Below are 23,734 nucleotides of genomic sequence, written 5' to 3'. Positions count from 1 at the left end.
GCAGTCTAATTTGTGGCCAATTGGTGTCTACTTCTGTTTTTTGGTTAGCTAATTTTTTACTAATTTCATCTTTTTTAGTTTTTTTTGGCTTTCGGACCCAAAGACCTTTTTTTTGGAAATCTTATATATTCGAGTTGGGTAAGTCCATTTTTTGTCTTGCATTTGCGAACTAATTAACGCATTTTTGACTGTTGGTGTAGTGACTTGCATTTGCGAATTAATTACCGCATTTTTGACTGTTGGTGTAGTGACTTGCATTTGCGAATTAATTACCGCATTTTTGACTGTTGGTGTAGTGACTTGCATTTGCGAACTAATTACCGCATTTTTGACTGTTGGTGTAGTGACTTGCATTTGCGAATTAATTAACGCATTTTTGACTGTTGGTGTAGTGACTTGCATTTGCGAACTAATTAACGCATTTTTGACTGTTGGTGTAGTGACTTGCATTTGCGAACTAATTAATGCATTTTTGACTGTTGGTGTAGTGACTTGCATTTGCGAATTAATTAACACATTTTTGACTGTTGGTGTAGTGACTTGCATTTGCGAACTAATTAACGCATTTTTGACTGTTGGTGTAGTGACTTGCATTTGCGAATTAATTAACGCATTTTTGACTGTTGGTGTAGTGACTTGCATTTGCGAACTAATTAACGCATTTTTGACTGTTGGTGTAGTGACTTGCATTTGCGAACTAATTAACGCATTTTTGGCGGCTTATTCATCATGTAAACCAGTTTTGCTTTTCCCTTTTCCATTTTTGGGGTCCATTTGAACCCTATTTGACGTACGGTGTGCAATGTCGTTTTCATCGATGGCCAAATGTGTGTTTCGCCTATTTTCTGTGTTGGCTTGCAACAATTTGAAAAACAAAAATTCACCCTCTAAATTTTTGATGTCTCATTTTTGGCTTTTTTACAGTTTATACGTATCATGACAATACCCCGGCATGTAAGCAGCTATGGATGGTATCAGAAAGCTAAGTTGTTTTTTGTTACTTTTGGGGTGGCTCAAAAGCCTTACATTGTAAACTTTGAATTTCAGGTAGATCTGGGGCGAATTGTTCTGGCCCTGCTCCCGGAAGACGACCAACCTCAAACTCGTCCCAGGCGTAGGCATCGTAGGCATGCAAGGCCCCAGATATTTCGAACACGTGTCACCCTTTTTGGAATGCCCGATGATGAGGTTTTAAGATGCTACCGTCTCCCTCCCAAAATCATCATAGACACTCTCTCATTAATAGAAAGTGATCTTGAGCGGCAAATTGACAGTCCAACAGCAATACCACCACTGACGCAATTTATGGCGGTGTTACATTTCTGTGCCTCAGGATCGTTTCAAACAACGGTGGGAATAGTGGCGGGCATCTCCCAATCCTCCTTTTCCCGGATCCTGAGGGCAGTGATGGAGGCACTTTTCAAGCACCTCCATCATTTTATTAAAATGCCTTTGGATATGGGTGCCCTTAGTGTGGCCAAGGCCAATTTTTACCAAATAGCTGGCTTCCCACACATCATAGGGGTTGTGGATGGTACTCACATACCACTTCAGCCTCCAGCACGGCTGGAGGCAATATTTAGAAACAGGAAACACTATCACTCCCTGAATGTAATGGTGGTATGTGATGCCTCCCTCCAGATCCTGTCCCTGAATGCTAAATTACCCGGAAGTGCTCATGACTCCTTTGTCATCCGGCAATCAGGGATATGGCAGAAATTAACCAACCTACAAGCTGGTGATGCATGGCTTCTGGGTAAGTGGAGACCTTTAGTACATAACAATGTTTAGCTTGATACACAGTGTTCCTGATGTGGTCTATTTTTGTTCACAGGAGACAGTGGATACCCTTGCATGTCCTGGCTGCTCACTCCTTATTTGGCTCCCACACCAGGGCCACAAAGTGTGTATAATTCCGCACTTACAGCCACCAGGCAAGTGGTGGAGCGCTGTATCGGCCTTTTAAAAGGCCGATTCAGATGCCTCCACCGCTCTGGTGGCGAGCTCATGTATGTGCCGGATATGGTGTCTAAAATTGTGGTCCTGTGTGGGATATTTCACAACATTGCCATAAGGAGTGGTGTCCCAATGCAGCCAGAGGATGCCTTACCTGAGGATGGCCCCCCCGAGGTTGGTCGAAGGTCAGTATGTGGGGGGGCCATACGCGATGATGTGGTGGCCAGATTTTTTAGGTAAGTTTGAACAAAACTCCAGTGTTTATACCTAATGTGTTTGTGTTTGTTTGCGAACATCTAATTTTTTTTTTTTTTTCTCACCATCTTCTGTTTGTTCACATAATCTTTGGCACTCCAACGCTCACTACTTCCTGCTACCCTTACCAAACCTGGATCTGGTCCTTTTGGGCATATATTCTGGAACCCATATCGCAACGCCATGTTTGTGGAATCATGTTGGCATGGTCCTTCGTCAACCAGTTCTTGATTTTTTTATTTTATTTAATTATTTCTTGGTATGTGTTGTATTTGAATTTATCACTGTGTTCTTTTTTTGGGAGTGACCACTTTGTTTTCTCTGTTATGTTGTGAATAAATGTTTGGAGAGTGAAATGGTCTTCCTTTTTTGGGACGTTAACAGCAAGTGTAACCAGGTTAACACAAGTTACATTTGACTAAGGGGTAAACCAGTACTGACGCCAGTTGAGCTAAACTGAAATATGTTTTCAGCTTCCCAATCCACACCAAAAGGAAGCCTGGCCCAACCTTGGGATTTGTAAGATTGGCCTAAGCAGCTTGCGCACCAAGTAGGAACCTGGAAAATGTAGAAATATGTAATTGACACTACACCCAAAAAGGGAAATGACATTGTTACTGTTATGTGTTTCTTGTGTCTGTTTGACATACAAAGACAAAACACAATCTAACTTTTAAAAAAGGGAAATCCTTGCAGGAACAGTCTACTTATGTCATGCTAAACTATCTTGGTTTGGGTTTTTAAAAATGAGCCACAACGTATATTTGTCTTAATAAATTTAATTGGAAAATATAACAAAAATAAAAAAACTACTGCCGAAGGAGGCCAGACAGCCGGTCGAGGGCCACCAGAATGCCGATGACATGTTGGCGCATCTGCCCCACAACATCCGCCACCTCTTGCCGACGCCTCTGTTCCTCTGTGGGTGAGAAAAGTGTGTGGGTTAATACAACAATAGGGAATCCACATTAAAAAAAAAAAAAACAACCAAATCACTCCTAAACCCAAACCAAAAAAAAAAAAGGGGGGGCTGGCAAAAATACAAGGCCTAGGTACAAATTCCCACAGGTATGATATGTGTATGTTTAAATCACCAGGAAGAGGTAAAGGCAAACCTTCACAATCACCAAAAGTCAAGCCACAAAAACACGAAGAAAGGCACGACACATGATTACATACAAACAGTTTGTGCTTTAAAAAAAAAAAAAAAAAAAACATACCGGGAGACAAAACGGGAGCTCCGGGAAAACCTCCATGATCCTCCTCGGAGGATCCGTCATTACCCAAAGAATGGGGAGGAGTTATGATGGACTCCGGGGAGGGGGTAATTGGAAGAGGGGTGGGTGGAGGAGAGGGGGAAGTGGGACGGAGGGGAAGGAGGCCCGACATTTCCGGGAGAGGGTCTGGGAAGGATGGGGAGGAGTGGGGAATAGGGGAAAGATTTGGGGTGGAGTGTTGGCTGGGGGTTGGGGATAGTGGCCGGGAACGCCGTCTGGACGGACGGTGACGGCGGAGTCTTGGCTGTCCCCCTAAAATATGTCAAAGAAATTGCGTTTAGTTTATGGACAAATCCGGGCAACCAAACTAAAAAAAAAAAAAAAAAAACAACAAATAAGCCAAATAGCAGGAGAATGAATAAATCAGAAATAGAGGGGAAACATGCACACGCAGATATGAGTACAAATAATAAATAGAACAGACAGGAAAACATGCACACGCAGATATGAGTACAAATAATAAATAGAACAGACAGGAAAACATGCACACGCAGATATGAGTACAAATAATAAATAGAATAGACAGGAAAACATGCACACGCAGATATGAGTACAAATAATAAATAGAACAGACAGGAAAACATGCACACGCAGATATGAGTACAAATAATAAATAGAACAGACAGGAAAACATGCACACGCAGATATGAGTACAAACAATAAATAGAACAGACAGGAAAACATGCACACGCAGATATGAGTACAAATAATAAATAGAACAGACAGGAAAACATGCACACGCAGATATGAGTACAAATAATAAATAGAACAGACAGGAAAACATGCACACGCAGTTTGCCCCACAAACACAAACATTAAAACCACAATACATAACACTTACTTGCCAGGATCTGCATGCGAAAGCATGCCAGCAAGCGGGGCGTTCGCCGTTGCAGGTCGGACCACCTGCGCTCCAGCTGCCCGATGTTGCGGCGTGAGCCGAAGGACCGCAGGCGGGACCGTGCCTCCGCATACGCGGAGCGCTTCTGCCGGTTGGTCATGGGTTGAGGTTGGCTGGTGATCCGGCGATCCATGACCTCCGTAAGCACCAGCAGCTCACGCCTGGTGAATGCGGAGGCTCTCATGATGGCAATGGTGTTTTTCTTAAAAATCATTTTTGATAAAGTGTGTAAAAATTTTCTGATTGGCTAATGTATTTTGGAAATTAACAGGAGCAGTTTTATTGGTTAGTGTATGAGTCATGTGTTCGACAGGGCCAGAAATCTCTGGAGAGTTATGATAGGCTTGATGCAGTGACATGCGTAAGCAAATTTAAATAAAGAAATGAACCCAGGGAAATATGCGGGGATCCACAGCAATAGTACAATTGTTTAATTGTGGTTCACATGTTTTTTGAACAATAAAAGCGAATGTTTCATCCGTACGTATTCTGCGGGTAAACACAAACACGGACAAGAGTAAAGTTTCTTGCATTGTGTTGAAAAAAACAAACAATTAAGCTAATTGATACATTGATTGGCATGATACGATTGATGGAGGTAGGCAGAATAAAGGAGCAGGTAATCGACATCTGACAAGGCCACTTCCTGTTTATACTTGTGCGTGCGTTCCTTTCAAGCCATTTCGGGGATGTACGCTCGCTATTTCGTACGCTCGTTAGTTAGAGGAGGGGTCGTCAGAGTTTTGGGAGGCATTTTAGATGCGAACGAAAATACGAGCGAGCCATTGAATTTAAATATTTTTGTACGTACGCCTAACGTACGTGCGCCCGCTTGCGAGTGGCTCTGAATGAGGGCCATAGGGCCATATTCAATTAGAAGCGAAAAGTTCCGTACTTTTTGCATGCAGGACTTTTCGCTGACATCGCTGGCTTTGTATGTGAAAAAGTATCGCACGCGTCCCCGCTTATCCCCGTATTCAATTCCAAAGGACACGAAAACGCATCCGGCCGAAACTCAAACAAGCGAAAAGTGCTGGCAGATATGGGTAAATCCGCCTGACACCCCCCAAAAGCTGCACTGACATGGAGGGATCACTAAGGATACCCCCGAATAGCCCTGCTGGAGGTATTTTGGATGCTTAAATGCTCTCAATTGGTGCAATTTTGCGTCTTTGCACAAGTGGTGAAGAATAGCGTTTTGCAAGTTTTTTTGGCAAAAATAAGTAGTTTCAGCATATTTGGGATACATGAAAATGGGTGGAAGCATGGTTAAAAATTGCTAAAGTGATGTCTTAAAAAGTGTTAGAAACACACCTTCAGCAAGCACCTGTAATCAACAAAACACCTCCCCCATACTTGCAGACCCCCCAAAGTCCATTTCAATAGTTTTTAAGTTTGTACCCCAACTTTGAACTTTTTCACCCCCTTTTTCAAAGTCATTTCTTCGGGTGTTCTTTAATTCTTTTTAGAATTTATTGGATGCAGTTTACCTTTGGGAACCTGTCCCAAGGGTGCAGGGTGGTTTCCAAACCTTTGCACCCCAAAACCGTAATTCTGCACTTTTGTCTGCCAGCTATTCATAGGCAAAACTTTTCCACCGAGTACATTGCATTGCGCTTTCGCACTGGCAAAAAGTCGCAAACATTGAATACGGGGATAAGTTTCGCTGGCGAAATGACGTCACCGGTGAAACTTTTTCGCAAACAATGGCTTTTCACCACTAATTGAATATGGCCCATAGCCAGAATCCTGTAAGAGAATATACATTCACATAATTGGTGAGTGCCCTCTATAAGAATACATGGGGTCAAATGTCATAGGGTGAGAGTTTAGAAAATGTGAGAGTTTAGCCGTAATCTCTCACATTGGTTGGGTTTTATCTTCAAAATGAGAAAACATCTGGATGAGAGTTTAAATCGTGAGTTTTTTGAGTCTAAAAACATGAGAGTTTGCAGACTCTCGTACTCCATTACATTGGGCGAGTTTAAATGGTGTGAGAGTTTACTGCCACACTCTCACATTTTCTAAACTCTCACCCTATTACATTTGGCCCATGATCTTTTTTCTGTGTTGTCAAAACAGAAAAGTTCTTAGAATCCATGACAGTCATCTTATTGTTCTTTAAGCGTGCTTCTGAGCTGGTGGCAGAATAGTCCTCTTGGGCAGGGGGAAAGTCATCTTGGAGGCCTCAGGCATAGAAGTCATTTTGCCTTCAAGTCTAGTGGCTAGGTTAGCATTTGTCCTCAGGCTGGAATCTTAGCACAGCATTATTTCCTGAGACTTCATTTAAAATAGACATCCTATAATGTTGATACTATAGTGGTACTTACACACCGAGCGACAACAGTAACTGTGTTTTATTTTCATTATATCACTTAGATCAGTTATGGTGCAACAGATCCTGTTCTAACCAACAAGAAAATGTATCCATCGTTTTTCCAAACACTTCCCAGTGACCAGACCCAGTCCCTGGCGATCGTTAAGTTACTCCAACATTTTGGATGGATGTGGATTGGCGTAATTGCCTCTGATGATGATGATGGAGTCAAACAAAGTCAGGAGCTAAAGAAAGTCACTGCTGTCCATGGTGTCTGCATTGAGTTTATTCTAAAGATACCACCTGAGGATGGAAGTACATTACAGATAATTCCTGAGATGAACAAAAAAACGTTCAGCAATTCAACGTGCCATATTGTTGTACTTTGTGGAACAATTTCATTTTCTATAATAGATTTCATTGAAAATGTATGCAGCGGTGGCCTCGAGAAGACCTTCATCTTGCCAGTAGGTGTGAATGTACATATGATTTTGGCTGCAAAATATAAGACATTTGTACATGGAAGTCTGGGATTCTCAACCGTCACCAAAAAGATGCCACGACTGAAGAGATTCTTAGATGGGGCTAGCCGTACAAATCGCCCAAATGACCTTTTACAGGAGCATATTCTGGCATTGTACATGTTCTGTTTAACTTCAAATTCTTCATTCAATACAATAATTGAATCTGAGTATGAGATCAAACTTCTCAACTGCAATGAGAGTGTGCAATTACGTAGCCTTAGCAACCTTAAATACTACACTCTTAGCTTTGGCACCACCTATGATGTCTACAAAGCTGTCTATGCCATAGCACATTCTCTGCATGACATTCAGTTTTATGCCTCCAGAAATGCAAACACAGGTTACATAAAAAATCAGAAAAAATTGCTCCAGGTAATGTAATAATTGTGCTGTACATTTTATTTAGATAAACTCATTACTAGAGATGTGCGCAGAAGTCTTTGTTTTGGTTTTGGATTTGTTTTGTAAGTATTCGCAGTTTGGTTTTGGTTTTGCCAAACCATTTCAAATGTTTTGGTTTAGGATCTTGGTTTTCTTTTTTTAAAAAAATGGTTACAAAAATGGATAAAAACAGTGAAAATTATGTTTTTGCGGTACTATTTTTGTTCCTACAGTATTATTAACCTCAATAACATGTCCAGTCCAGTTTGACCACCTCACAGCTCACAATATTGACCACTATTGGTCTGAGCCAGCTGGCTGACTAAGCTAAGCAACATCAGTGTGTAGTACAAACATATGGAAGTCCAATTTTAAATATGGTTCAGTGTTTGTGGATACTAAATCTGGATTAATATTAGTACTATTCCATCTAAAATCGGTGACCTGAAAATTAATAAATACAGCAGAAATCTCTAACCTTTTATTTTCTCAAATTCATTACTCTCCTAACCTCAAATTACAAACTGTACCATTGTATGGCGTATGGGGCCCCAATGCATCTTGGCTGTCATCACTGGTGGAAGCTGAGGAGCAGAGCCATAACTAGACTTTTTGGTGCCCTGTGCCAGAAAGAGCATTGGCACCCCCCCATTGTTAAATAGGGACAAAGTGCACCCAAAAAGGGGAATGGCCTCATGGGGAAGGGCCAGGGAAGAGACAGGGGAGGTCAAGAGATGTTGGGATGAAATAAAAGAAAGCTTTAAGTGAGAATTATGAGTAACAGAAATTTAACAGGCCCTAACAGTGCCCCCAGCCCCGCGGTTCCCTGTGCCATGGCACAGGCCGTACTACCCTAGTTAAGGCCCAGCTGAGGAGTATTACACCCAGGGGCACCGAGAATGGGGGGCGAATTCTAATTACCTGGGCTTGCTAGAAGAGTATAATGGGGGCCTGGGTCCAGCGCTGACCCCCTCTCTCTTCCCTCAGAGCAGCCCAGCACATGCTGCTATGTGCTGGGCTGCAGTGGGAGTCTGCTCATGGCTGCTGAGCAGCCACAGCAGTCTCCTATTCCTGGGGAGGGGAGCAATCATGCTGATGACACCTCCCCAGCTTTGCACCGGACTTTGGGTCTCTCAGCACTCCTCTCCCCACCAGCGCTGCAATATTGACTTCTTGTTTTTTTCCTAAGGAGGCGTAACCACGTCTCCCGTGATTAAGTCATGCCCTCTTCCCTGGGCCCAGAAGGGCTCTCAATGCCCCTGAATGGACCCTGTGTGATAGTCCATAGCAGTCTAGCTTTTTGTTATTCCTGGAAAGGAAAAATGCTCACTTTTAACCGTTAAAGTGTACAAGTTGCTTTGTTACAATAAAACTAAATGTGTACACAAATAAACTTTAAAAAACTACAACTATTCCGAGACTGGAAAAAAGATATGGCATTGCAAGGTACAGAACACCAATGCCCCAATATAGTACTGTAAAATACGCTGCTTGTCAAGCACACAATCATGGCAAAGCCCACAATGAAAATTGGTGCACAATGGAATAGTCCCTGTACTTTGTTGTAATTGGCAACAAAGGTCTTCCTCATAGTATTTGTAGTTTATTTTTATGAGCATTTGTTTTTTTCCACATATTGTGTAAGTAACTTCCTATGTCAATCGCTTGTAAGGTTCCCAGCTGTGCTACACACTCTTTCTGAGGACACACTAGAGAGTGGGCAGCTTAAGTACACCACAGCTAGCTTGTACAATGGGCTCCAAGTTGCTTTTTTCCCTCCCAGTTATTAAGAGGACTCTGTGAAATGCTAATTCCACCCTAACCCAACAATGCTTTTCAGGACCATATCCCTTCCAATCCACCAGGAATTGAACTGCACCTCGGGAAATTCTGGAATCTAGAATCTGTGAAATTCATACTCCTCTTGATGATCCACTGCAATTGTAGTAGGAGGGTTGCACTGTTTTGAATATCGATTAAGCACCAATGGTTTCAGGAGAGAGGTATGGAACATGTTGGGAACCCTAAGAGTACCAGGAAATTTTAAACGAACAGCCACCGGATTGATGACCTGTAGAATCTGGAAGGGACCAATGAATCTAGGAGCAAACTTCATGGTGTTAACCTTTAATTATAAGTGTTTAGTGGATAACCAGACTTTATCGCCAGGATTCAGTACAGGACTCCTTTTCCTTTTCTTATATGCCACCTGCTTATACCTAGAAGAAGCTTTACACTAATTTCTTTTCACCTCCCTCCAAATCCTGAAGAACTGACTCGCTGTGCCACCAACAGTTGGGAGAGACACTGACTGAACAGCAGGTACTTCTGGTATCACGGGATGTAGCCCATATGAATGAAGAATGGAGAGTACCCTGATGATTCATGGTACAAATTATTGTGAGCGAATGCAGCCCTTGGCAACAAGGAAACCCAATCGTATTGATTAGCTGAGACATATAGCCTAATGAATTTCTCCAAATCCTGATTTGCACGCTCCATTTGACCATTGTCTGAGGGTGGTACGCAGGTGAAAAACTCAAGGTGATATTAAAGCATTTACATAACACCCTCCAGAACCTGGAAGTAAACTGTACCCCACGATCTGAAACAATGTCTTTGGGGAACCCATGTAGCTTGAAGATTTCCTTTATAAATGCCTCAGTCAACTTTGGAGCCGACGGTAACCCTTTTAATGAAACAAAGTGAGCGACCTTGGAGAACCTGTCCACCACTACCCAGATTGTATTGAACCCCTGGCAGGAGGTCAGGTCTCTTATAAAGTCCATGGATATATGGGACCAAGGACAATCAGGTATTGTAAGTGGACATAAAGACCACAAAGGAAGTTGAGGAGGCACCTTATGCTGAGCACAGATAGTACAGGCTGCCACAAAGTCCTTGACGTCACGACGTACAGTCAGCCACCAGAAGGATCAGTTCCAAAGTTCTCCCCATTCCTGCATGACCTGAAAAACGAGAAGAATGGGCCCACTGGAGTAACTTAGACCGGAGTTCGGGTGCTACAAATGTTTTCCCTGGCGGGATCTTGACCTTAGTGACTGCAACAAAGCACCCAGGCTTTAAAATCAGTTTGTCTTCCTTTACTTCATCCTCCTGGGCCAAATTGAATGCTCGAGACAGAGTGTCAGCTTCTACATTCTTGCAACCTGGACGATAGGTAATAACCAGGTTAAAACAGTCAAAAAACAGGGACCACCTGGACTGGTGATAATTCAGGCAATGCGCGGTTTTGAGATAAGTGAGGTTTTTGTGATCTGTGTAGACTGTCACCGGAAATTTTGCCCCCTCAACAAATATCTCCACTCTTGCAACGCCAGCTTAATAGCTAGTAATTCCTTATCCCCAACTGCATAATTTTTCTCTGGAGCAGAAAACTTACGGGAAAAGAACCCACAGGAGTACCACTTGCCCCACTCATCCTTCTGTGACAGTACTGCCCCAACTCCCACCATGGAGGCATCCACCTCCAAGAAGAAAGGCAGATCGCAGTCAGGTTGTCTTAGAATAGGGGCTGACATGAAACACTGTTTTAAAAGACCAAAGGCCTCTTAAGCTGCGGAAGACCATCTTCGAGTATCTTGTCCTTTTTTGGTGAGTGCAGTAATTGGACCTGCTATGATTGAGTAATTCTTGATGAACTGGTGATAGAAATTGCAGAATCGCAGGAAGTGTTGTATTGCTTTCAACCCAACAGGGTGAGGCCAGTGAGCAATGGCAGCTAGCTCTGCAGGATCCATCTACAGGCAGGAACTAGAAATAATGTATCCCAGAAACGTTAGTTCCTTTTGCTCGAAGGAACATTTTTCAAGTTTGCAAAACAGTTGGTTGGCCCGAAGTCGTGTCAGCACTTCACATACATGCAGGCGATGACTTGTCACATCCTCTGAGAATATTATGATGTCATCTAGATACACCACGACGTATTTATAGAGCAAATCCCTGAAGATGTGATTCATATATTTTTGGAAGACAGCTGGAGCATTGCTTAACCCAAAGGCAGGACTAGGTACTCAAAGTGACCATCACGAGTATTGAAGGCTGTTTTCCACTCATCTCCAGCCCAAATCCTGATCAAATTTTAGGGCCCCGCGAAGATCTAGCTTGGTAAAATTCTTGGCTCCTTTAATTCGATCGAAAAGTTCAGATATCAGAGTTAATGGAAACCGGTCTTTAATGGTAATAGCATTCAGGCCCCAATAATCAATGCATGGTCTCAGGCCTCCATCCTTCTTTTTGATAAAGAATAGACCGGCACCAGCGGGTGATTTGGACTCCTTGATGAACCCACGTTCCAGATTTTCCTGGATATACTCAGTCACTGATTGGGACTCGGGAAGTGAAAGAGGAAAAGTTCTTCCCCAACGTGGCTCTTTCCCAGGTAATAAATCAATAGCGCAATCCCAGTCTCTATGAGCAGGAAGTGTCTCCACGCCTTTCTTACTAAACACATCTCGGAAGGATGACTGTACTCTGAATGGCTCGCTGGGGAGGTTTGATGGATGACAAACAGGAGCCATTGCTTCGAGGACCCCACGCCAGAATTTGAGGTTCCTCCCAATCTAGCACAGGAGAATGTTTGTGAAGCCAAGGAAGACCCAGGATGACAGGACTCTTGGCTGAAGGAAATATGTAGAATGCTATTGATTCTCTATGGAGAGCCCCTACTTGCATGATAATTTCTGTCATTTGAGAGTGGATGGTCACTGTAGGAAGTTTATTCCCATCCACCCTGATAATACTGAGAGGTGTTTGAAGTGGCATCATAGGAATTCCCTGCTCTTGAACTTTCTTAGCCATAATGAAGTTGCCATCAGCACCTGAGTCCAGGAAAGCCCTAATGACTTCAGAGAACTTTCCCAGGACCAGGGTCACATCAATGGAGAATTGAGGAACTACACGTTCTTTGGGGTGTGTTGAAATGTACCCAATCTGACCACCCCTCAATCAGTTAGGCCTTCTCTTTTCCCAGATGCTTTGGACAGCCAGTGAGAAGATGACCTGGTTCACCACAATATAAACAAACTCTGTTTTTAAACCTCCTTTCTCTCTCTGCGACAGGAAGGCAAGATTTCCCAACCTGCATGGGCTCTTCTGGAGGTTCCACTGGTGCCGTGAAACGTGGAGCGAGCTTAAAGATAAACCGACAAGACTGTTCCTTTTCTCTTGTTCTCTCCCTGTGGTGAACATCCATCCGGATACACAGGGAGATCAAGTCATCCAAAGAAGTTGGCAGTTCCCTGGATGCGAGCACATCTGTGATCTGATCAGACAAACCCTGCTTGAAAGTGGCAACTAAAGCTTTGTTGTTCCATCTAAAAGTCTGAAGCAGGGGTACGGAACTACACAGCAAATTGTCCTGCAGATTGATTGCCTTGTCTCAGCTGTAGAACAGCTGATCCTGCAGAGGTTACTCGACCGGGCTCATCAAAGATCCTCCAGAAAGCCTTCAGGAACTCTGCACTATTGTTAACCAGAGGATAATTTATTTCCCATAAATTAGAGGCCCAAGCCAAGGCCTTACCGGACAGCAGCGAGCACACGTAAGCCACTTTCAACCTTTCTGACTTGAAATTTGCTGCTTGAACCTCAAATTGAATTGAGCACTGGTTCAGGAACCCTCGACAGTCCTTTGGGTCCCCATTTTGCTTTGTGGGATTCGGAATGCTTAATGGTGCAGAAGCACTTGCGGCCTGTACAGTCACCATGGGAAGTGGGACTGATTGTGACGGTTGAGCGGTACTGACTTGTTGCATTAAAGTCTGGAGACACTGCATAATCTGGGCTTGATCTTGTTCTTGCTTCTCAACTCTAGCAAGTAGGTTCTCGAGTAAGTCTCGGGGCAATGGGTTACCAGCAGCATCCATGTTTTTGGGCCAGAGTATTCTGTCACAAACTCATGGACGGATTGTGGATGCTACCCATATTCAAGGAATTGCTAAACCTATTCCTGAGGTGCGGAGTCTAATGTGTTGGTGGTTTTCACCAGGGACCCTCACAAGAAGGTAAAGACTTTGCTGCATCTGACACACAGGTTGCGGCCCTCAGGTTAGGTTTCCCTATACAGGTGCTGGCAACTTGGTCAATATACAGGAGACTTGAGCATAGTCAACTAGCCGGTTCAGAACCAAATGGATGAGACGGTACCAGGGAGCAGATGTAAATGGGTCACAGGGAATAGCTGAGGTCAGAGCCAGATATCAACTTAGAACCAGGGGTCAGGCAGAATCAGAGTCACAAACACGCCAAGGTCAGAACCAATTATCAGAATATGTACAAGAACACTGGAGTATGGTAATGGAGCCTATACTGTGGCACTGGAGTGCTCCCAGGAACTTCCTTTTATAGGTCAGAGTTCAAAACTAGCCCCAATCAGCGCTTCCTATTAAGGTGCCTGTCCCTTTAAATCTTTAGCAGAGCGGCGCTTGTGCTCCTAAGGAATCTGCAGCCGCCTGCACACAGCCACCTGGGAAGAAGAAGAACAGCTGACTGCGGGTGCCGGGGATCTCCACTTGCTGTCCCACCCCAGCCAGGACTCCAGCGTCGCCAGACCAGGTAAGAGAGACCTGGATTCGGCAACGCCGTGACAAGGAGTAGTCAGTTAGCTTTTGCAAATTAGATGCAGGGGGACTATCTCCGATCATTAATGAGAAGATTGATGATGAAGGTGCTGGCGGTGGAGATAGCATGTGCTGCTGGTTTCTATCCATTCTGCTGTAAAGTGTTGATGGACTACTTGTTATTGTTTTAAAGGATTTTTGTGATTTTCCTAAATAATCTGCAATTGAATGAACTCATTGTAAATGATATAACAGGGAGGAGGTTCCTAGATGGTTATGGACCCTACCTTACATACAGTACAGATGGCTTGACAAATGTTTTCTGGATTTGGATAAAAATAATTCCACACAAGACTTTTTGATCTTGCCAGGCATGACAATAACCTTATTATCATGGTTAAGAACTGCTGCCACTAGTGGCTGTCTTTCTTTTATACAAACATCCTCCTTATCATCAACATCCTCATCTACAACATCCTCCATAGTTTCAGATGCAGAAATATTCCCCTTATCCACCTTTTGCACTTCCACGGTAGCATCCTCTATTACTAAGTCACTGCTGCTCATCCCCGCATTTGCAGAGGGTGAAGAAATGGTGGAAGGAGGCTTCTCTATGAGTATATTGTCAGAAATATGGTCACAATAACAGAGAGTTACTAAATAGCGCAGGAAAGTAGCAGCCTAAAAATTCACAAGTATTATCAAGATAGCAACAAATAGAATATAATACAAAAAGAATGTCAGAAATGTCAGACGCAGAGTCATCATCACAAATGGCACTAGTGGACACATGTAGGGGTAAATTTACTAAGTGAGAGGTTTTAGAAGTGAGTTTTAGAAGAGATGTTGCCACTGGCAACCAATCAGATTCTATTTAACTTTTAACTAGCACCTTCTAGAAGATAATAGTCAGAATCTGATTGGTTGCTATGGTCAAAATCTCTTCTAAAACTCACTTCTAGAAACTCTCACTTTAGTAAATTTACCCCTTAGACTCACCTGAGGGATTTGTGAACACAGAGTTTATTTTTCAACCTTAGTATTATTTTGGTGAACTGATTTACCTGTTTTTAAGGTGACACTTGTAGACTTAGAGTGACACAGTGTTGTATGTGAGGTTTCAGAAGATGCTCGACTGTCTTCAGCCCATCTTCCACAATAGGCATTACAGTGCATGAAACATAAGTATTGGGATCAGCATTAGCAAAGGAAGGCAATGGCCTGAGCCTTTCCTTGCCACTGCATCTGGTGTATGGGATGAACACAATTTTAAGTTTGTCGGCAGTATAGTAAATCTTCCCTTTATTGCCAGAGGTGATGTTTTACTTTAACATTGTGAAAAACTATTTAGATTTCAATAAACCTTTCTTAAACTTTCTTTTTCCTGGAACACCTTTAGTAGATGTTGAAGTACTACTACTGTCAAGACAGCCGCAGCACTAGTATTGGGTTGCTGCTTCTATTGACTGATTCATATTGACTCACAGCATCCCTAGTATAAGGGTGACACCCTAATGTAATGATGTTCAAAAATTTTAACACACAAGTATTTAAAAAAAATGTTTAACAGTGACTGAACATACTGTACTACAAATTGCCGCACAGCACCCTTAGTATAAGCTGGGTGGCACCCTAACAATTAAGTTATATTTTTTTAACACAAATGTTTTTTGTTTTTTTCTTAACAGTGGCTGAACACACTGTGGGGCAGTGACAGTGCTATGTCCCCTGTGCTTCTCACTTTATTTCTCAGTTTGAAGTGTTGTACAGAGTGATACATTGCACAATTTGTATTCTTTCTCTTAAAATTGGGATGGCGCTAGGAAATAATATGACTTAATGTTTGGTCTTTGCTTTAGTAAATTATGCAATTTAGAAACCACACATAAAATAGACAAAAAAATATGCAGTTTAGCAAAATTAGTAAATCTCCCCTTATGGGCCAAATGTAATAGTCTGTAAGTTGCAAGAAGTACCAAGTATGCAGGATCTAAAACTGAAAAAAGTTTTAAAGCAAAAAGTTGCATTCTCCATTAAAAAAGTTTGCCCTATAGTATTTTTTTAAGTTTTGCAAAAAGCTTACTTTATTACTTTTTTGTTAACATTTAATATATCTATAAACACTAATATACTTGTAGAGTTAGGACAATTCTTTCTTTCTCTAAAAGAAGATCATAAACTGAAATTTTGCTAATTCCTTTGAACACTGCATGAGAAGTAAATATTATATTATTAAATTGTAGTTTTAGAATACAGTAGATATTTCTAATTAGAAAATGCAAAAACAAAGTGTTTGCTGATTTTTTTTTCCAGGATTTTTACAAATATTGATGAACGTAATGGAAAAGTACGACACACAGTAACTTGTTTTTCTTATATTTATTACACAAATGTCTAATAAAATACTGGTCAATTTATATATACCAATTCATGTCCCTCGTTCCAGCACTTTTTAAGAAGAGTTCATTTTCAAGATCCCACTGGAGAAGATATTTATTTTAATGGAAGAGGAGAAATGACCACATTCTACAACATTCATAGTTATGCAGTTTTATCTGATAGAAAATATCGCTTCAGGAAAGTTGCGTCATTTAATGCTTCATCTACGGAAGGGGAGCAGCTTATTTTCAACAAATTTCCCATATTTTGGAAACATGATCAGGTTAGTGTCCTGCTTGATAGAGGGTAAAAAAATAGATGCCAGCATCTGTTTCTGCTCCAAAGTAATGTCATTTTTTTTAACAAATGCTACTTGAAAATTGTCACTTTTGTTTTATTTAATTAAGTTAAAAATATATTTTAAAAAAATGTATTAAAATAGTTTATAGAATAAAAATATGCAGAGTGGGCGTGAGTGTCTCGCACCCCCCCTTTTCCAAAGGCCACCATTGCAAATTACTACCCGCACCATTGGCAATAGACCTCCTCAGCGGCAATAGATTCCATTACCCCCTCACCCCTTAGTGGTTAAAGTTACCTTGTTGCATATATCTCCCACTCCTGGTGTAATACATCACTGTTTTGTTGTACCCCTTTTATCCCCTGTAACCCTTTTTTTCTATTTACCCCCCATGCCTCATATATATATTACCCCCATCCCTACCCCAAGAAGAGCCTCCCCTGGGGTACTACTCCCCACCCCCATGGAGCATACCCCTCCCTCTCCCCACATGCAGAGTGTGCATCTGGGGTGACTGATGATCAGTCCTGCTGCACCAGCTACCCGAGTCTGCACCCAGACTTTTCATCAATTTATTTCACTCAATTACAGGAGTAGTTCAGTTTATGGAAATATATTCTATACCAACAATGGGGCTAAAGTACAATGAGCTGCATTACCTGTGCAATGCATAAATAAGATGTACATATATCTTCAAACTAGAGACGTGCAGGATTGGTTCTCAGAGAACCGACAACAACCGAATGTAGGGGTTCCGAGTCGAATGGAGTGCGAGTTCGGAATCACTTTGGTGTATCAAGTCGAACCGAGTGCCAATTCGGATCTTCCGGCGTTTTGGAACTCGGATTTTGGATTGCATGTAATCAGATCAAAAATGTTTTTTATTTTATTTTTAAAAGATACAGATCCAAAAACAAAACACGTAAGGGAGTCGGTGCACATCTCTACTTTAAACTGCGGGCCTGATACATTACTGATTGCAACTGCGATTACACACGCAGACGGGTAATTGTTGTGTATTGCGCATGGGTATGCATCACAGTGCACACGCTCAAAGGCTTCACTTCGATCGGACTGTGGGCCCGATTCAGACCTGCGTGCTAGATGCGTTCGCACGCAGCCTTTCAGCTGCTAATATATGCATAGGAAGCGATCGCGCAGCCAGGCAAGAGGACACCCACTATGTCTTAGCGAGTGATGGCAGAGCGAGCGCATGCCAGTCTAAAGACGCCCCCTTCCCTTCCCAACACACGTCATCTCCAGGAAGTGTATGCTTTATCAGTAACATCGAGAGCCATCGGCGCTGCTCGCAGCCCTTGAGGTCGACCATACCCCGCCACAAGCACAGCGATCACTGCAGTGTGAAATACAACCAGGTGACATGTATAATAACCCTTCCATGTTAATTATGTACGCCCATAAAACGCCGTTGGAATGCACAGGCACGCCTGCGTTCACACATCCACTCCCCCATTTTCAAAGTCCAGTCCCTGTCACCAGCCACAAACGGCGCTATCTGTCACTCAAACTAAAGAGCAGAATAAGGCTGGCATGCGTTCGCTTCCCAATTGCTATGACTGGCTCGCGCACGTGCAATGCGATGCATACGCATGTGCAGATAGGAAAATTCAGCCGGCTGCGTGCGACCGCAGCCTAGTGAGCAGTTCTGAATCGGACCCTGTGGTCACAGTGACTACGCAGATAGAGTGATTGCAGGGAAGTGAGTGTTTGGGGGAGGTGATGTGGGGTGTGGTCAATGAAACGCAGGCGTGCCAATGCATTTGACTGCCGTTACAGGGGCGTGCATAAATTATCCACTGCGATGCCATACACAGGTTGGGATTTCACTGCGTGCGATGGGGTTAGCAATCTCTGAGTAAGGTTTGACCTTGTGCAAGTAAGGCTCCGATGGTGCTCGATGTTACCGATGGTTTCTCACACTTTGGCTGCGACGGCATAGCGATCGCACTCATTAGCATATTTTCGCAGTGGGACTGTGTGCGTAATCGCAGCTGCGATTGCTATAGTGATCTGTAATGAATCAGGCCTTGTATACGTGGTAATGGCGAAGTTAGTGCTGTCAATTGCTGGATAATTTCATTTTGACCATACAAGGAGATTATAGTGAGCACTAAAATAACTGAATAAACATCAGTATTGTTGATTCACTAACACCCCTTTCACACCAAGCTCCTGACCCGGGATATTGATGAGACAACCTGGGCCCAGGCTTGGTGTGAAAGGTTCAACCTGGGATGTGTGTCCAGAGACTGCTACCCTTGTTGCAAAAATGGCACCGACCAAGATATATTGCAGTTATTCAACCAGGGTTAAGTTTAAAAGCTTCTGATTGGCTGAGGATGTAGAGGCCCGCCTCAAGGGAGTGACATGCAGGGCAAACATGGGTGCAGTGTGAACGGGGATGACCTGGGAATAACCCGGGTCCATTGTGCAGTGGGAAAGGGGTCTTAGCAGATGTGACGTGTTGAAACCGTGTTCAGTGTCCTGGGTCAGATCCGGGATTTTGGTCTGAAAGTGGTATAAGTAATAGAAACATATTTAAATATTACCTTTAACAACAATGTTTCTTAACTAAATAAAGTTTAAGATACTGTACAGTAGCTATGTATCACAAAGCTTCCATTTGTTTAGTACTGTTTGCTTAGTAAACTCCTACTGGCTCTGAAGTGAGGTAGGTGGACAGCAGAGGGGCAGATTTTGCAGCTGCTTTGACAGATGAGGATTATGGCTGTATTTATGTATTTATCATATCAGAATAATTTTAATGATTCAACAAAATTTACCTGTTTATAACAAGGGCCAGGACTCTCCAGTCTTCTAATACCCATTGTCTAACTCTTGGTGTTGGTGTTCTAGGTTCCTGTGTCTGTATGTTCTGCAGATTGTCCCTCAGGATACAGAAGAGTTATAAAGAGAGGGATACATCAGTGCTGCTTTGAATGTGTAAAATGCTCAGAGGGAGAAATATCCAATGACACAGGTGAGAATGTTTCCTTTGTTTCTGAGGGGTCCATTCATCATCACTTAATTTCTACAAAAGCAGATGACAATTAAGTGTCAGGGTCATTCATTATGAAGGTAACGCAGATATCTCCTGCTTACCTTTCAGCCCTGATCTGTCCTGCTGTCCCTATACACCACTAAGTTGATCAAACTACAAAAATATTATACTTTCAGAGTTTGATTGTACTGCAGGAAGGACATCGCAGAGACAGATAATTTTTGGATCAGCTGCCTCTGCACCAGAGCAATATTGAATTGCTCCGGTGGCTTTATACACCTCTATTTCTTGCAGCGAGTTGGATACCTTATTATCGAGGGCCACCCGGCCCTACATAATTAGCCTAATGAATGGACCTCTCAGAGTTTTTAGTCACAGTAAACGCCTTAAAGCCAATTGTTGAAGCTACAAAAATGTGAACATGCAAAAGCATCTTTCTTCTAATTGCTAAGTACTTTGTCCAGAGGCTTTCTATGATCTTTTACAAGATACTAATCTATATTTTTTTTACTTTAATTTGTCTCCTTTATATTAAGCAATAACTGAGTAATTGTTATTTGCATTTGTGCTGGGTACTTTAGCGTATTCTTGTGCTGACAAGTAGGGTTATAAGGACTGAATTGTAGAACTTTCACACAGTGATCATAATTTATTGTTTTCAGAACCTTGGATTTTTTTCATTCGCAACAACACACTCATAGTTGATGAAAATATTATATTATTTTAAAATATATTTAACATTTTAACATTTTCTAGACAAAACCTCCTGCCAGAAGTGCCCAGAAGACCACTGGCCAAATGACAAGTACCAGTGTGTTCCAAAACCAGTTGAATTTTTGTCCTACAGGAATGACCCAATAGCTATTGCTGTTTGCATTATTTCTATATTATTTTTTCTTATCACTTCGATTATCTTGGTCATCTTCATTTTATTCCGGGACACTCCAATCGTCAAAGCTAATAATCAACACCTGAGTTTTCTTCTACTGGTCTCCATCATGCTGACCTTCCTCTGTGTACTGCTGTTTCTCGGACATCCTGTACATATAACATGCCTGCTACGGCAGACCTCCTTTGGAGTCATCTTCTCAGTAGCTGTCTCTTGCATTCTGGCCAAGACTATATTGGTCTACTTGGCCTTCAAAGCCACCAAGCCCGGAAGCTCTTGGAGAAAATTTATTGGAGTCAAAATTACCAACTGCATGGTCCTTATTTGTTCATTTATCCAAGTTGTTATCAGTATCCTTTGGTTAAGTATATCACCTCCATTTCCAGAAAGTAACAGTTACACATATCTTGATAAAATTATTATACAGTGTAATGAAGGATCAATATTGGCATTTTCCATAATGCTGGGTTACATGGGGCTTCTCGCAGCTGTGAGCTTCATTGCAGCTTTCCTGGCCAGAAACTTGCCAGATAGTTTTAATGAAGCCAAATCCATAACTTTCAGCATGCTGGTGTTCTGCAGCGTCTGGGTGGCTTTCATACCAGCATATATGAGTGTTACTGGAAAAAGCACAGTGCTTGTAGAGATATTTGCTATAATATCTTCAAGTATTGGAATATTGGGTTGTATATTTTATCCCAAATGTTATATCATATTGGTGAGGCCAGAAGTAAATTCAAAAAGTAATTTACTAGGAAAAATAAATTGTAGACATTCAGTTAAGTAGAATAGTAATTAGATATATTATTATGTTTGCTTCTAGACATGCAACATAATTTTTCAGAATTTGGGATGTTAGAAGGGAATGCAGTCTGGATGTCTACAGTCACATTGTCGACTGCAGGCTTTGTACACACAAGAAAGCCGGCACCGGGATCCTGCCTGCTACTTTAACAGTGTAGATATTATAACTTTAAACATGTTACTGTAGGAGAATGCTTAAAGTTATAATGTCCACATGGTTAAAGTGCTGTCGGTAGCATTTTAACCATGGCGGTATACCAGCACTGGTTTTCCTGTTTCTACAGAGTCACTGTCAACATTTTGACTATAGACATCCAGATTGCATCCCCTGATAACATCCTTAATCCAGAAAAATTATCATCCTGTGGTGCTTCCGGCAGTGAGTATATGTATAATTTTAACTCTAACCCTCCACCTAGTACCTAACCCTATCCTCCATTTTTGAAGCCTAACCCTATCCATCCCCCTAGTGCCTCCCCCAGTGCAGTCTAACCCTTACACTCCCTATGCCTACCTCTAACCCTCCTCTCCCATAGCCTAACCCTATCCATCCCCCTAGTGCCTAACCCTATCCTCCCCCAGTGCAGTCTAACCCTTACACTCCCTATGCCTACCTCTAACCCTCCCCTTCCATAGCCTAACCCTATCCCTGCTCCTAGTGCCTGCTCCTGTCCCTCCCCTTAGTACCTAATGCTAACCTTCCCCTCACACAGCCTAACCCTAACACCCCTCATAGCCTAACCCTATCCCTCCCCTAGCATTTTCCATAAATCCTTCCCATAGCTAACCCTATTCCTACCATAGTGCCTAACCTTAACCCCCTCCTATAGCCTAACTCTAACCCTTTCCCTAGTGTAGCCTAACCCTAGCTCTCACCTCCCATAGCCTAACCTTACCTCCTCATCCGATAGCCTAACCATAACCCTTCTCCTAGTGCCTAATCCTCCCTTCCCATAGCCTAAACCTTACACTCCCACTAATGTCTAACCCTAAACCTCCCCTCCCATTTCCTAACCCTAATCCTCTGCTTCTGCTGCATAACCCAAAACACCCAGTCCCTGCAGAATATTGAGATTACAAATGTCAGCATTGTGAACATACATAGTGACATTCTGCAGATGCCGACATGTTCACTGTCAACATTGCAACAATGTCAACATCATAACTTGACATTGTGGTGTTAACATTATGAATGCTGATATTGTAAATGTTGACATTATGACTACATCCCATTTGTGACTAGTGTTACAGATGCTGTGTGTAACCTTTCCATTCACCTAGTTATAGGTAAGGCAAGTCCATTGCACAGTGACCAGATTTATTAATTCTTCACCAGACATTATGTTAGTGAAACACAAAATTAAATAGAGAATATGCTTATAGCGTATACTGTATTTCTTTTATATTTGATGAGATAAAGATCTGATATAACACTCTTCTCTTTGCTGTAATTACTCTATATAAGGTGCAGCAGAAATAAACATATGTAGAGCGCACTCTGTGTTAGTTGAATTTTTTGTTGATTTCAAAACCTTTCATAATAAGGAAATGTATTTTCCACCAATGCCAGGGTGTAAGTAAAGAAAATCTTTATTATGAAACCAGGAGTCTAAGCTGGCAAATATATAGTAGGTGGGAGGTCAGAGAGGAAGAGTAATGGGCTTTGAGGAGGGCTGAAGCACTTTTAGGAAAAGGTGAGTCTTAAGGGCTTGGCTGAAGGTGATGATAAGGTCTCTTTTTATGGGAATGTATTATTTCCTATAACCACCTTATTCTCTCACACGTGTTTCACACACTGCTATCTATGGCCTTATAGTCTTATTATGTATTTTTCACTTGGTACTTGGAACTATCTATTCCTCCTTCAAGCATTAACCAGTGTAATACTTGAATTCAGAATCTCACTGGACACACCCCCTTGAAGATAGCGTAATAATACAGATCACTTACGATCACACATTCAAACGATGGTTAAAAGATTAAGATAGTTTTTTTTAATAAACAGTAAATAAACATTGTATACATTATTCAATGTCCAGTCAAGTGTTAGATAATAATACAAATTTTACTTTACTTATTTTCTGTTCAAGAATTGTTAAGTATAAGTACAAATACAAGATAGAACAAAGAAAGAGTCTATAGTTATG

The 23,734-nt window shown here is 42.1% G+C and overlaps 1 protein-coding gene across 1 annotated transcript; it reads left to right on the top strand.

Moving 5' to 3' along the window:
- The first annotated feature begins 16,707 nt into the window (after window positions 1-16,707).
- Window positions 16,708-21,570, top strand: LOC148479246 (vomeronasal type-2 receptor 26-like). The gene is made up of 3 exons (XM_088454667.1): window positions 16,708-16,854; window positions 19,750-19,873; window positions 20,651-21,570. Exons 1-3 carry the CDS (start codon window positions 16,708-16,710, stop codon window positions 21,568-21,570), a joined length of 1,191 nt encoding a protein of 396 aa, XP_088310793.1.
- Window positions 21,571-23,734: the final 2,164 nt, after the last annotated feature.

The sequence above is a fragment of the Taudactylus pleione genome, unplaced genomic scaffold (genome assembly GCF_031769625.1).
Source record: "Taudactylus pleione unplaced genomic scaffold, aTauple2 ptg000627l, whole genome shotgun sequence".
Lineage (NCBI taxonomy): Eukaryota > Metazoa > Chordata > Amphibia > Anura > Myobatrachidae > Taudactylus > Taudactylus pleione.
This window is presented reverse-complemented; position numbering and strand designations above follow the sequence as displayed.